Source organism: Nanorana parkeri, unplaced genomic scaffold, assembly GCF_000935625.1.
Source record: "Nanorana parkeri isolate BGI_ZX_2015 unplaced genomic scaffold, ASM93562v1 scaffold301, whole genome shotgun sequence".
NCBI classification, from domain to species: domain Eukaryota; kingdom Metazoa; phylum Chordata; class Amphibia; order Anura; family Dicroglossidae; genus Nanorana; species Nanorana parkeri.
The window spans coordinates 668,403-684,329 of record NW_017306569.1 but is presented as its reverse complement, the minus strand read 5'-3'; the positions used below and the strand labels follow the sequence as shown (position 1 = coordinate 684,329).

Genomic DNA, 15,927 nt, shown 5'->3' with positions numbered 1-15,927 from the left:
GTAACCAAAAATTCCCTTGCAAAAACACAAAAAATTACTTTGCAATACGAACATGCTCTACTCCTTAAGTAAATCAGCAACAGTATGTATAAGACGATGCCTATGTCCAACCATAGTTGGTTCTGTATGCCTTGCTACAGACTACATAGAAATGTGCTTAAAACATTAAAATGTACTGATAAGATTTTCTATAAGCCGATTTATTCATGTGCAGGGAAGAAACATTAAAAACTCAAATTTTCCTTTATTATTTTACACTGATCAGGCAAAAAAAAAAATAATTTCTATAATTAAATCCTTTTACGAGTTCTATGACCTTTAAAAAGAGCACCTCTGTGGTGAATTCAGTGCCGACTTTTTTTTGACCAAGGTCACAGTCTTTTTGGTAACAGCAGTATTTGTATGCATGTATACTTTCATTTTTTTCCTTCTCCTCTTAAGTGAGTCACAGAGATACAAGTGCCATAGACAGACAGCACAAGTCAAGAATAAATTACAAAAGTCTGACAAATTGGTTCCAGTGGAAGGCAACAGTAATGCTAACAGGATAATTTACACAATAATGCAATTCAGACATTAATTATTTTGTGAGCCAACGTTACTAAAGGAGTTGAGAATCTTTACTTATTGAGGGAATACTTATTTTTATTATCCTTCACTCCTTGTGGGAATATGCACTTCAATAATCAACTGCAACAATCATGTGAAAAGCATCTGCACATGATTAGGTATTCATAGTGAACAGGAATTAGCATTTTACATAAGTGACAGAATGGAATTAGCCTCGGGTGCCTTCTATATATTTCTAAATTATGATAAACAGAAACAATATTACAATTAAAAAGTGACACTAAACTCAGGAATTAAACCTTAAAAAATGCATGCAAGTACCTTAAAGTGACATTAAAGTCACAAATATTTCCCCCCACATGCTGCTTTACGGACCTTAAACGATGCTTCTTTATCCCTCCAGCGCTTGTGCAAGTCTCTGATCCACCGCAGACTCCTGTCTCTTCCTGCCCCACGGTGTCTGTCCCATGGGAAAGCCTACGTGCATTCAGCTCCACTGTGTCTCTCCTCTGTGTGCACAAAGCACAAATAAGATACCTTGCTGTTAATAGTTATGGTACCTAAATGCATTTTTAAGATTTAATTCCTGAGTTTAGTGTCACATTAAGAAGGGATTTAGCCCAACTACTGTGTGAGAACATTGAACCAGAGTCATTACTTGAACACTTGAAACAACCAATACAATATTTTTATGCAAGCTTTTACTTTTTTCATCCCGCCCCTTGATTTCAGTGCTGTTTGAAATGTTTTTTACGCATAATCTTTAGCACAACTATCACAATTTTAAAGTGAATAAACAGAAATAGAGCTCAGTATTAAGCAAAGATGAAGGGGGTAACATGCATTTCAGAAAGACTACAGGGTTATTACACATAACCAAACTGTTATTAAAGAACGGTAACAAGTTAGTGAGTCGTTTTTACAAAGAAATAATGTTTTGTTCCTATCCCATATTCCATACATCTGTTGTATTGTTAATCCACCTGCTGTCTAATTCAGATGATTGCTACTGAATGGAACTTAGCAAATACCATACAGTAATGTTAACAATCAACAGAAAGAGCCCACAGGGCACAACTCAAATTACAACCTCGCAAACTGGACACAATGCATCCTATAAAAACGTAAACAAGTTACTGGCAACAGGATTTCATGTAGCTGGAAGAAGTCTATTTTTCCCAATCATATCAGCCAATATGTTTAGCTAGTAAGTAATGTTATTACTTGCATAAAAAAACATACACATCTTAAAATACTAATTGAACTTCCAGTTTTAATTTGCTAAATACATAACAGATGTGTCAAAACAAAAAGGTGTGCAAAGTCTTACAGTTTGTTTCACAGCTTGAGTATAAAGCCTGTGCCCTGCCAGCATACTGCATAGTGGGGCCCTTGGCCTCTGGGTGGAACCAGTGATCCCTTTGCTGAGGCCCAACATCCCCCCCCCTCCTCCCAACTAGTCAGAGCTAGAGCTCTCCAATCAGCAGGAAAATTAGCTTTGCTCATTGTGGAGATATATGCCTTGCTCGGTAGGGTGCCACTTTGCAGTTGCTGGCAGGGGCAGGCTTTTCTATTCCGGCTGTGGCTACTGTAGAAATAAAACGAGTAGGAAGACATTATAAAAACTTTTATTTTGGTACACCTTTAATGTCCTGTTTAATGTTCAATTAGGTTTTAGGGCTTATTTACACTATCACATTGGTGCAAGTTACTCGCATTGGTGCCATGAGGTGTCCTGCATGCTTACCAATGTGACCAGTAATATCCAAGCCCTGGAGACATTTGAAGTGTGATATTTCAAGCATTTAGGCTGGACAAAAACATATTTCCAACATGCCATTCTCCAATATTGGACATCTCCATAACAATGCATCCTCTTGTAATGTGCAGCAGCCTCTAACATTCATCTAAGAATCATACAGTACCAAAAGAGTACTCTGCACAAAAGGTTTTCAAATGTACAACAGCTCTTTTTGTAGGATTATCAAACAAAACTCCAAAACTGTTGTATAAATACAGCAACATTTTTGAATTTTACACAATCCACAAAAGGTACTCCTGGCTTGTGCTAACAGAACGAGAGAGAAGGCCTTTTCATTCTGTTGTCAGGCACAGATGCTGACCAAGCCATATTGCTGCACAGTAGTCAAGAAAAGTTAGGTCACCAACCTATCTGTGCTGTTTGTCAGGGCTGTGTAAATCTCAGAAATGCCAGGATAACATAACAAATTGCTTAGCTGGGAAAGCTGCTCTTCTATATCTGTTTCAATTTTGTGTTTAGCTATTCAGCTTAAAGTGTATTTCTAATTTTCCATACAAATTTGAGAAAATCCCACTTCATGTTTGTTATATGTTGTTATAAATACTGCATACTGAAAAATAATTTAAAAATATATATATATATTACCTTTTATATGTTTGGTTGCAGCAGGAAATGTGGCTGATTCCAGGTTTTTCTATATATATATATGTCTTACCTTTTAGATGCGTCTGTGTAGCAGGCCTATGGAGCTTCTTTGTACAGTTTCACAGTGACAGAAAACTCTGGCTGTCCCCATAAAAAGACTAGGGACAGTGGGAGCTTCCTTTTTACTTTATTAATATACAATGCTTCTAGACCTTTAACCCTTTGTTAGGACAGACCATCTTCAAATCTAGTTTAGAAATGATAATGAGATCGGCCAGCACAGTACAGACAGGGTTAATTGGGTTAAACATTACCTCCCTGCCCTCCTTACATTCCAGGGAAAAAAATAATTTTTTTTTTTTTTTTAAAGGAACTTTCAGGAAAGAGCAAGTAGGCAGCATTTGGCAGTTATACTATGTGAATAGGAACATGGGACAAATATAAAAGTAGGTGTTATCCCAATTTGGATGCCAAAATGGAAACACAGTGAGGGGAATTTATCGAAACTGGAGCAGACAAATTCTGGAGCAGTTCTGTATGGCAACCAATCTTTCATTAGCAAACCTTAACTGAACAAACTGAAGAGAGAAGCTGATTGGTTGCCATGGGCGACTGCTCCAAATTTTGTCTACTCCAGTTTTGATAAATTCCCCTCACTGAGTTTGTATTCACATTCTAGCAATCAGTTAAACGCAAGTTAAGTGTAAACTTATCTGTGTTGCTGTTGGAGGGTTCTCCTCACTTCCTGTCTGGTAAAATATTGTCAGCAGGACAGGATATGAGTGCAAATCTCTCTAACAGAGCTCAGACAGTAATAAATACCTAACAGCAAAGACACTTCCCCATGCTATCCAAAACGGAGAACAAAAAAAAAGTTTTGGCCAGACACACTCAACTTTGTTGGAGGTCCAAACTCAATTATGAAATACTTCTGCATTTTGAAATGTTCTTTTATAGCAAAAAGAAATATGAAGAAGTAAGAACTGAAAACTGATTTTTGGCAAGGCTGAAATTATCCAATTCAGGATATTTCCAATGGCAAAAAAAAAAAAATCAAGGAGCTAACAAATCCGAAAATTATGGGACAAATGGCAACTGCCTACTTTATCTCTGGATTTTTCTATTTGAAGCTATGGTACTGGCTGCGAATATGTATCTATTGTGTGGACAATGCACATCCATTCCGAAGTATTAAAACTAATATAATCATATGGGTAGAACTATAATCATATTTAATGCTACTTACTAATTGAAAACGGTTTGTCAGGAAGATGCTTTAGCCACACATATTTTTGCACGAGGACTAGGTTCTGCATGTCAAGGTTTAGTACAACAATGACATCCAGTAAGGCCATCCTTGACAGGCATCTTTTGCATCACTGCATCTGTATGACATAAGCTAACAAATTCTGCTGTCTGCTTACTGACATATGGTCAGAGGTCTGTTTATTATGCTTTCTTCCTTAAATTAGTTATTCTATTCCATGTCCCCAATGCCTATCAAAGAGCGAATTAACCATATATATCATCCCAACAACATAAGCTGCCAAGATTTCCCTCGGCTGCATCTTCTCCACTAAAAGAATACAGCTATATGACGCAATATAGGTTTACAATTAAAATTTGGCTTCCTTTTCTTAAAAGCAAGGATGTGCCATTGCAACGCGCTTCTGGTCACGGTGAGTCAGTGAAGCACAGGATAATTCATGCGACACTCAGAATACCCAGGCTTTGTTTTGACATTTAATTGGCTGTAAAGAGGAAGGATGATGGCCGAGAAGAGACTACCACAAATGCTGTAAAATATCCATCTAATTACTGGCACAAGAAAATATACACTGGTTCCCTCAACATTACAGGGGAATAAAAACTCCACATGGGTGAAATCCTTTTCCTTGAAAGAATGAGGAGGGTTTTCTTGGGGGATCAAGTACATTCTGTACTAATTTATCTTTTATATTTGGAGCTTTTTTGTATACTATTCTTGGCCTTGCTGGGAGTAGTGGTCCTAGGATTTTATCTTTTTTAAGAAGCGGCCAGTGTTTGTGGAGGATGTGTTCCACTTCCTTATATTGTGTTGAAAAGTTCGTAATGAACAGAGTATGCGGTTCTTTTTGTCTCCTGACTTTTGTCTGGAGCATCTGTTCTCTGTCCAAGTTAGACACTTTCTTTTTAATTTTGTCCAACTCCTGTTCTTCATAGCCTTTCTCCTGGAATCTGAATTTTATCTTCTGGGCTTGTTCTTCAAATTCTTCCCGTGATGTACAATTCCTCTTTATTCTTGCCAATTGTCCTTTTGGTATCCCCTTTAGCCAGGATGGGTGGTGGCAACTTCCCATGGGTATATAGCCATTTCTGTCCGTCGATTTAAAAAATGTTTTAGTGGTTAATTTATCATCTTTCCCTTGGATTGTCAAATCCAGGAAATGAATGGCCTCTTTACTGTGAGTGTGGGTGAAGTTGATACCTTCTGTATTTTGGTTAAGTAATCTGAAGAAATCTTCTAGTGAGGATTCTGAGCCTTTCCAGATCATGATCACGTCATCTATATATCTTTTCCAGATTACTAGGCCTAGCCACTTTTTCTCATATATGGCATTCTCCTCCCATTTTGCCATAAATAAGTTCGCAAGACTAGGGGCAAATTTAGCCCCCATTGCTACCCCTTTTATTTGGGTGAAGAAATCTCCTTGATACCAGAAATAATTATTCTTTAATGCAAAGTCCGTACATCGTATGAGGAAGGCGATCTGATCCTTTTCCAAGTCTGCGAAGTTCTTTAGACCCCACTTTATAGCTTCTATTCCTCTGTTGTGGGGTATATTTGTATATAAGGAGACTACATCCGTAGTTGCTAAAATCATATCGTCTTCATACATTATTTATGATATCTCCACTGTCCCTCAGGTAGGCTTTTGTGCTTTTTACTAGCGGTTGTAGAAACCAATCTATGTATTCTCCCACGTACATTGTTCTCTGATACAAAGAACTGCATTACGTAGGTTGCTTTACCAGGGTGCTTTAGACAATGCTACAGTATTTCTATGGGATTGTAGACAGGACTTTGACTAGGCCATTAATCTTTTCTGTTTTAACCTCTCTTTCCCGATCTTCTCATGTGCTCTGAGAGACTGTCACATGGTATGATTTAACTTAGAACACAGACAGACACTCAGTGTCACACTTCCTCAGAGACCAGTGTGGGGAAAGCATAGACAGGAGTTCTGTGTTGTAAAGTCTTGCTCGAAATACAAAAGTCGTGCGACCGTACAGTAGAAACGGTCACACGCCTTCCATACACTGCACTATTATGGTACGATCGTGGGATTTCCCGCGATTCTTGTACGAGAATCGTGCAGTGTATGGGCACCTTAAAGCTGGCCATACACCTTACAATTTATCTGCAGATTTTCTGTGGTCAGATGCAAAAGATTCCTCCATCTACACTTAACTGTGTGGATGGAGTAATCTCCACCTGGGCCAATCTGTTGCACTTTTTCCATGTGACCACAGAAAATCTGCAGATAATTGTAAGGTGTATGGGCACCTTAACATGGAGCTTCCCATCAGATCCGCCTGAAAAAGTGACAGATGGACCTGATTGGACCGCCCATGTAAAAGGGGCCTAAGGGTAAATGTTGATAAATCAAAATCTATGGGAAAATGTAATGCCTCAAATACAATTTCATCCTTTCATGTCCATTTCAGCGAGGTCTCACAATCCCAGGTTTATTTGAATTTTTTTTACATGTTGTGAAGTGGTGAGTGGTGAGTGCATATATATGTTGAGGAGTGATGACTGCAAAATGGGGAAGCCAAGAAAGCTATTGGGGAGATTTCAGGCCTTATCTACACTTGCTTTTAAAGGAGAAGTATGGGGTTAAGGCTCTTCCCCATAGTTCTCATTAGGGTAACGGGAGAACACAAACTAGCGTCCTCCCGTCACCCTAAGCTCAGAGATGCCACAGTATACCTCCAGCTACTGCTCGCGGTATACTGAGACGCCGCAGCTGAAGCGGATCCCGACAATTATGCCGGGATCCGCCCAGCTGCGTGAGTGGCAGCTGGCTCTGCCTATCTAGAGGCAGAGCCAGCTGTACCCGCCCCTTCCCCCGTCCGATCCGCCAGTCAGCGCTGGCGGATCAGGGCGCTGAGGGGGTAATCCAGCCCCTCCCCTGTCACGACAGAGAGCTGTGACAGGATCGAGAGGTGAGCGAATGCCGGTATGTGTTCGCTCACCTCCCGATCTACTGAGCCGACCTGTGACAGTCTCATTGTCACAGGTCGGCTAAAACTATGAGGTGAGTGAAAAGCACTCACCTCATAGTTCTCCTTTAAATATGCATAAATGTTTTCATGCAAAACACATGAAAATGTATCACAACAGCCACTCCAAATGTGTCAAATTGGATGTGTTTTAAACAAATCTGTCGTTGTGTAAAGAAAAAAAATAAAACAAAAACACCACAAACAAAACCTGTTGCCTACACATACCTGTAGAAGTTACTCAGCACTGCCATGACATTTCGTTTAACCTGCTTATTGTAATGTGTCCGGGAACCGCTTGCTTCCCAGCCTGGAACGCATCGGCCACGTCATGCTGGACGCGTCCCTTCCGATAGGGGAGGTCCGAATGGTTCCACGGTGGAACGCGGAAGTGTCAGCACGCTTCAAGCGCCACTTCCGTGTCCACCGACTACTTAAGACGCTCCTGAACAAAAAGGTACGGCGTTCGATTATTGGGTTGTATGCCCCACCAAGCAAGGAGCCCTGTCCTCTCTTTGAAGCCGCTACTACTCCTCCTACCCAAGATTACCACTTCACGGGTCACTCCAACTACACCGAGAGCCCAGGGGAACCTGCAACTAAGAGCAAGTACTAGTGTCTGTGGGGGGGATTCTTATCTCTCAGATTGACTCACATTGCCGATCATTTTGCATTGCTATTGGAACTGTACTGTGCCCAATACTGTTGATAACAGGCTATTACCAACCCAAGGTTACTTACTGCTTCAATTGACCTTACAACCTCAATACTATCTAGGGGGTGTTCCTCAACTCATATACTTACCTGCAGGAGACCTAACTGGCTTATGAATTAATAACCATTGTTAGGTATTTTCGTTATAACTTTTGTTTTGTGGTGCATGATGCATGAATCCCAAACTCTCCGTTCATGAGGGAGAGAGACGCCTGGGATTCGAGCCCGATAGCCACACCTGGAACCAAATAAGGATTCGGTCCGCAGCTGCGATCCAATTAACCCCAGAAATACTAGGGAGCATTACACTTATATTGTGCCTCCCCTTGTTTATCTTTTCCTCAACCCTCATCAACATGCTAATGAAATTTCTAAATTAAACCTTCCCGTTTTCATTACATACCTTATTTAGGAGTGCCTCACTGGGTCACTGCTATTCCCTATACAAATCAGGCAGATCATGGCTGGTGGGAGGGACTGGCAGGGTGTTGTACACAGCTTATAGAAAACATTACAGTACTCTGACTCGCTATCCTTTTAAGAGCCCTCGTGTCACCCAAAAAAATGGGCTGAAAATCTCGGCTTATACTCGAGTATATACGGTAAGTAGTGGGCTGGCTCCAGTGGAGTGGAGTTATACAAATATTAAAATGCCTTGATGAGTGGATGTCATTCTGGAGATGTGGGAGTTCCTAGGCAAGCTGTATTTGCAGGCAGACTGTCCTAGGTAATGTCCACATGTGATGCTGAGCCTCTATGATAGAAAAAAAATCTGAACTCCAGTGAATCAAAGGAGTGGGCCAGGGACCGCAAGGCTGTGGAGGAAAGTGCCAAATAATGTTGGATGTTCTATAGCCAAGAAATAAAGTGGGCACTATCTGACTTGCTGCAGCTTCTAACGCACACTGTGAGAAGTAGGGATGCACTGATACTAATATCGGTATCGATGCCGAGTATTTGTACTCGCCCAAATGCCCCGATACCTTCCCCGATACCAGAACTTCCGGTCGGAGGGAGATTTCCTCTGACCAGCAGTGCCGCGAGGGAACATGGAGCCGGCTTCCAAGCCAATCAGGAAGACGGGTGGTGGGTAATGAAGCTTAAAGCATGCAGTGAAGTCACACTCAGAACTTTCAGTACAGCAGAGGAGCCTGTACAACTGTACAAGCCTGAAGATTAGGCTGGAATTCATCTTGAAGCTTGCCTGTCTCTTCCAGCTTATCACGCAATCCTACTAGCCAAATTATAGAGAGAGACTATTAGCAATGTGTGGTTGGTGGGAGGAAGTGGCAAAGGTCAAAATAACATGCCCCAGCCTTGCCCATCAAAATGGCCTGAGTTTGGGATAGAACAATGGGGGTGGAGGCTGCTGTAGTTACATGAGGTGCCGTACATCTTATTTCTGACCAAAGCAACTTTGCCAGCAGCACAAAAACACTTCAAAGCCTCTCTCTGGAGAAAAAATAAACTCTTGCTATGGGGCTGCAATGGTTAAATGCTTGTTTAGGTCTAGGGTGCCTGGAAAAAGAATTGTTACTTACCTAACCCTAGCTCCAGCAGACTCCCTCCAGGTTTTAAGAATGGCACCCCCAGCGTCTTTCCCCACCCACACAGTCATCAGTAGACATGTAAATATTGTTTCATTCCAAATGCAAATATGGAAATTTTGTGAATTCGGACATTCATTCGAACGTCCGAATTCCAATGAGGCGGAACGCAAACTAATCCTAATGTTCTTTTAACGAAATTTAGGATCATCCAAATTCCGTTCAAAACCAAAATAAATCAGACGCGTTACTTTTTGGGCTAATCAGAAACTAAAAGGAAATTCCAAAACACCCGAAACCCAAAAGAAAAAAAAAAACTACACATTTTTTTGCCGTCTAGTGGTCAGAGGCCCTTTGGCGTCATGACCACAAGCCTTCCTAGGGGACCAGAGATCAGGTAAGTAATTTAATTTTAAATGTGAGTTTTTATGTACTTTTCTTAATAAATGGTCTCTATATGCTACACAATGAGAAGTTTTTTCTTCTTATAATTTTGGCAATCTATTGATTTATGGAACATCGCTGTGAGAGCTTATAAAACAGCTCCTGGGACTTTGTGGTCTATCATTGAGCTTCCTATGGTTAATATACAATAACATTGCGGTGAGTGTGCACTCCTGAGGGGGTGTTGGCGTGGACACAAACATGGTTTGGGAAGGATCATCAAGCACTTTTGGGACTCTTTTTCTACACACGTTGGATATATTAATACTTACTTTCACTATCTATTATTGATCAACCACATTGGATATACTATAAGTTCCTGGACTTTTATGAACTTATTTATTGAATATATCATAAACAAAACCTCTTTTGATTCAACATATGCAAATATATAAATCGTGAATTCATGTGCTAAAGGTATAAGCCATTACCTCAATATAGACTGTAGATCAATACTGGTCATAGCACAATTATGACCAGTATTGATCTACAGTCTATATTGAGGTAATGGCTTATACCTTTAGCACATGAATTCACGATTTATATATTTATTTGCACATGTTGAATCAAAAGAGGTTTTGTTTATGATATATTCATGCAAAATTTACGGTTATTGTCTTATCAATAGCCTTTAGATTAGACCCATAGCGCTGCATACCTATTATTATTTACAAGTAAAACCCAATAGACCCCTGCCCCTAGACTTAAACAAGCAGTTGACCCTTGCAGTACAGGAAGAGCCCCACTGCAAGGAGAGTTAGGTGCAAATGAAGTTCAGTAAACTTCTATCACATACAGATATTTGATGGGCTTTAGGTGCCTAGTTTTCAAAACTTAGTGGCATGAATCCAATTCAGTTTACATACTGGCTGCTGAAGGACACAAATCCAATTCAGTTTGCATACTGGGTGCTGAAGGACATGTTGCAACCCAATTGAACAGCCAATGGAGACCCAACTTTAGGCCTGATGTCCTGTAGTATGAGCTGGATTTTTTTCATTCCTTTCCTATATGAACCTTTTGTGCAAAACAGGATTTTCGCTTGAAACAAACTGAGAATCATCTGAACAATTACATGCATTGAGGCCGTTTGTTATTGTCGTAGTGTTGCTGGGTTTGTTCTTGAACTATCATCACAGCTTGCGATACCAATGTCATACATGTACTACGTTTCATAAGGCACACGGCTGTAAAAATTGAACTTGCATCATTTTTTGTTTACGGATCAGAATGCAGGTATATTGTTTTCAATGGGGACATACGCACAGGTGCGTAAACATGCGCTACGTTGAGATCCGCAACACAAAATCTGAGTACATCAATTTCTGTTGTAAATTTTGGACTTGGTGCAAACCCAGTTCACCCAAGCCCACTCAAAACTGTGACCGCCACTTCCCCCTCCGGCCCAATCAGTGCCCACAGTTGCAGCGGGAGCATTTTCTGCCCCTTCAGCAGCAGGGCAGGGAATTCTCCTCTCTGTACTGGAGTGGGCTGGGAGGAGGGTGGGTGGCAGGCATAGTTTTGAGCAGACGTGGCCTGCACCAAGCCTCATCACTAGTGTTTACGCATCTAAAACACAAGAATTTTCGTGATCATGCGCCCCAGAACTTTTTGTCCAAAAAAATATGCGTAAATGATCAGTACATTTCTTACAGCTGTGTGCAGATAGCCTTAATCTGTAATACCAGGGGTGGGCAACTCGTGCCCTCCTGCTGCTGTGGAACTACAAGTCCCATGAGGCATTGCAAGACTGACAGTCACAGGCATGTTGGGATTTGTAGGGCTGGAGCTGCCCACCCCTGTGTAGGACATCTCATACATGGTATAATCACAGTACATGGTATATTGGATGTCAGTTTGGTATAATCAATAGAAGTAGACATCATTGGATACATGACTGGAACGCTCAGTCATGTTGAAATTTGCACATACATTTGAGTCATTGTAGCTGTCAAAATGCAATTGTGAGAATTTTTCAGCCCAGCACTGTATTAACTTCACAGCCTCTGACAAGTGTGATTTTGCCATCTTCTGAAAACCTTGAATGTTTTTATATGGTTTTGCTTAGCCTCTGCTATTCAGTCATTGCTTTTTAAACCTTTCCCACCAACAACCACTTATGTGAGCAAAAAATGTATACTGCTCAACGCAGGCATTAAGGAAAAATTATTTTGAGGGATAGATCTCTGGAAAAAAAATAAAGCAAGAAGTCATGCACAGAGAGGTAGAATGAAAGAGCCCTTCTGTGATGTAAAATCCTGTAGGGTGCACATGGACACTTATCTTCCTATGCACACCCTCCCCACCTGAGGCACTCCAGATAAAAGGGGCACACATGAAAGGTGCCTTGGCATCACATATTTCATGCACCGGGCACCACACCAAGGAAACATATGGAGCTCATCTCCAGGAGCAGATAATCACAGGACACACGAGGAGATCCCTGGGGAGGGTCTGCCAGTTAAATCCACAATCCGCATTTCCTGTAGTTTGTATTATATCATTCTGGGAATGAGGATTAAATATTGTTTATTATTATTATTATTATCATCATTATCATCATCATCATCAAACACATTTTTTATTATTGTAAAACACAAACTGCTAAATATAACTGTTTGCTGTAAACACCTTCCAGTGTTATGAAATAATACTGGTCATTTATACAGAAAAATGACCATTGTGAAAGCAATCTTCCATTGCACATATGTATAGATGAAGTATTGGCAGCACATTAGCTGGAGATCAGCTGTGATATTCATTCTCCCCCATCATATTGCAATGTATGGAGTCAAGCATCGACTAATAACATTTCCAGCCAATGAACTGAACTTATTGATACAGGTAAAGGCTGTATATACATGCCAGGGAGGTGTGATATGAGATCTCCCCCAGCGATCTATGTATGCCCTGTACAATGCACCATGCATAGCAAGAGAAGCTGTATGTGGGAAGCTGACACCTGATGCACACACATTACCTTCTGCTGCCTCCTGGTCATGTCGGTGGGCTGCTTGGCATTGAACGGGTAGGCGATACACCTCATAATGAAGACATAGAGCTGCAGCCGGCTCTTTCTTTCCCGTTCCTCCCTCTGAGCCCTCTCCTGCTCCTCTCTGCCCTCGCTGTTGATGGACGGGCTGGGGCTGTCTGGTCTGGTCTGGGTAATGTCCCTGGAATCCCGGGAAGGTGCGTGCAGAGTGCGGTGACCGGCTCCTCCACTGGAAGACACAACCAGCACATCCCTCCGGTCTTCTTCTAACAAGTCATCCCACTCTTCCTCGCTGGAAGACGGATCCAACATTGTCCCCGCTCGTCACTCCACTTACTTCCCCGTTCCTGATCCTGTGTCCCTTGTAGCCTGTGCGAGGAAGCACACACCTTTCCGGTGTTCGACTATAGGGAGCACCCTCCGCCGCCCTACAGACGTGTAGGCTCCTCCCTGACAGCCGCGGGGTGCTCAGCATTCAGCCGGAGCTGGGGGGGTCACTCTTCGGATTCCTCTAATGTATCTACTGCTTGAAACTCACTTTGGACTGGAGGTGAACTCCATATAGGTACAAAAGATGCCCCCAAATGCATTAGCTGCTTAAACTCCACTTTGAGCTGGAGGTGAACTCCATATATGCATAAAAATAGTGTCATCTAATGTATCTACTGTTTCAATCTCTCTTTGGACTGGAGGTGAACTCCATATATGTATAAAAATAATGTCTTCTAATGTATTTACTGCATAAATCTCACTTTGGACTAGAGGTGAACTCCATACATGTATAAAAATAATATCTTCTAATGTATTTACTGCTTAAATCTCACTTTGGACTAGAAGTGAACTCCATACATGTATAAAAATGTTAGCTAATGTACTGCTTAAATCTCACTTTGGACTGGAGGTGAACTCCATATATGTATAAAAATAATGTCATCTAATGTATCTACTGCTTAAATCTCACTTTGGACTGGAGGTGAACTCCATACAGGTATACAAATAATGTCATCTAATGTATCTACTGCTTAAATCTCACTCTGGATTGGAGCTGAACTCCATACAGGTATAAACGTAATGTCCTATTTAATTATTATTTCTTATTAATTTGTTTTTAGTTTTTATTTATTTATTTTTTATTTGCTATCACACAGGAGCTAACAAGCTCTCTTTATTGAACCCGTCACCACCAATACAGCATTGTACTGGAACTCTTGTGACTGCTGAGAGGGGAAGACAACTCTCCCCTCTTACTGTTTAGACAGAGCGGCAGGGTTAGTTTTAACCCTGACACTCTTCTCCCTGCTCTCCATCCTGAAGAAATCCGGAGGAGGCCAGCAAGGAGAGATACTCGGCGGCTGGGGGAGGACGGAGCCAGCGAGAAGAGAGGTAGGTGCGGGGGGTGGCGGGGGGAGGATGGACAGGCTGCAGTCTTATTTTAAGTGAGCTTGGCTACATCGTCGAGATCATTTGTAAACAGGGCTAAATGTAGAAAACAACTTAACGCCCGGTGGCCGGAATTGCATGTTCCTGGCGTCGGGGGATTCCATACCTCTGCCGCCCCTCTGATTCCTGCCGCCCTGAGACCGGGCCTCGGTGGCAAATCCGGCCCTGCCTCTAATATTAGACGTGAGATTCGTTTCGTTCCGAAATATGCAAAATCCGAATCAAAACAAAACTAAACTAAACAATTTTTTTGCTGGTGCACATGTCTATCTAATATATCTACTGCTTGAACCCCACTTGGAGCTGGAGGTGAACTCCATAGATGTATAAAATAATTTCCTTTAAAGTGACACTAGACTCAGGAGTTAAATCTTAGAATTGCATTCAAGTACCTTAACTATTCACAAAAATCATCTCTGAATTGTTGCTGACACGGTCCTTCCTTCTGGAGGGTGACTACTTTTGTTCCCCATGGTCCCTGTGTGTTCTAAAGTAATCAACGCTCCAAGCTCACTCCTGTGATGGACCGCAATCTCAATACAAATTAGCTAACTAAACGAGATTGTAGTCCATCATGGGAGCGAGTTTGGAGCTCTTTCCTAATACATTTAGTGCTTGAACCTCACTATGAACCGTAGGTGAACTCCATGTACAAAATGATTTTCTCTAACGCAGTTACCTCTTGAATCCCACTTTGAGCTGGAGGTGGGCTACATACAGGTATCAAAGAATTTCCTCTAATGCATTGAGCTGAAGTTGGGTGCTGAAGATTCATCTGCAACTTGTTAGGTCACTCTCTGTGAATGTTCATAATTTCCCCCTAATGCATTTTCTGCTTGAACCCCACTTTAATCTAGAGGTAACCTCCATGTAGGCATTCATTATAGTCCAGCTTAGGTCAAAAGTGGACATCTAGCTGTGAATTGTCACTGACTCACCCTCGAAGCATTTTGCACAAGCATATTTCTGATGCATCCAGTGATATCCTCAATAACAGTTACTGAGGACGATTCAGTAAAGACTTCCCAAAACAATTCCGACATTATGGCTGTATCTAGAACTCTTTGGCCAAGTGTTTGTGACATTTTTATAATGTATTAGTTTTCATTTGCAACACTTTTCCATACAATAGAGCCCAAGGGCCATGCTACAAAAAAAAAAAAACAATGAAACTAAATTCTGAATTTGAAAGTCAGAATTCTGTGTTTGAAAGTCAGAATTTTGTGTTTGAAATTCTGAGTTTGAAACTCATAATTCTGACTTTTAAACACAGAATTCTAACTTTTAAACACAGAATTCTGACTTTAAAAGTCAGAATTTTGTTTCATGGGTTTTTTTAACATGGCCCAAGGGCTCTTACGTATTTCCAAGATGTCTCTCTGGCTGTGCCAAATTAATTAACAAATACTGTTTTGTAGTTAAGAAAATTGAAGGTAATTAGGACCAGTGTAATTTTGGAGTAAACATTGCCATGCTAGGATGCTGTCAGAACACAGCCTCATTGGTTGCTAGGACACTGTAGGTCCACAGCATCACTGGTTGCTAGG

General features: G+C 41.2%; 1 protein-coding gene across 7 annotated transcripts in view; it reads right to left on the bottom strand.

Moving 5' to 3' along the window:
• The window catches only part of CADPS2 (calcium dependent secretion activator 2), a 254,962-nt gene extending 241,605 nt beyond the window's left edge, over positions 1–13,357 (bottom strand). For all 7 annotated transcript variants that reach the window (XM_018557765.1, XM_018557764.1, XM_018557767.1 and 4 more), the window contains exon 1: positions 12,929–13,357. In XM_018557765.1, the coding sequence (XP_018413267.1) occupies positions 12,929–13,252 (324 nt within the window). In that variant the 5' untranslated portion in view covers positions 13,253–13,357. The remainder of the gene's footprint in view (positions 1–12,928) is intronic.
• Between the last annotated feature and the right edge of the window lie 2,570 nt (positions 13,358–15,927).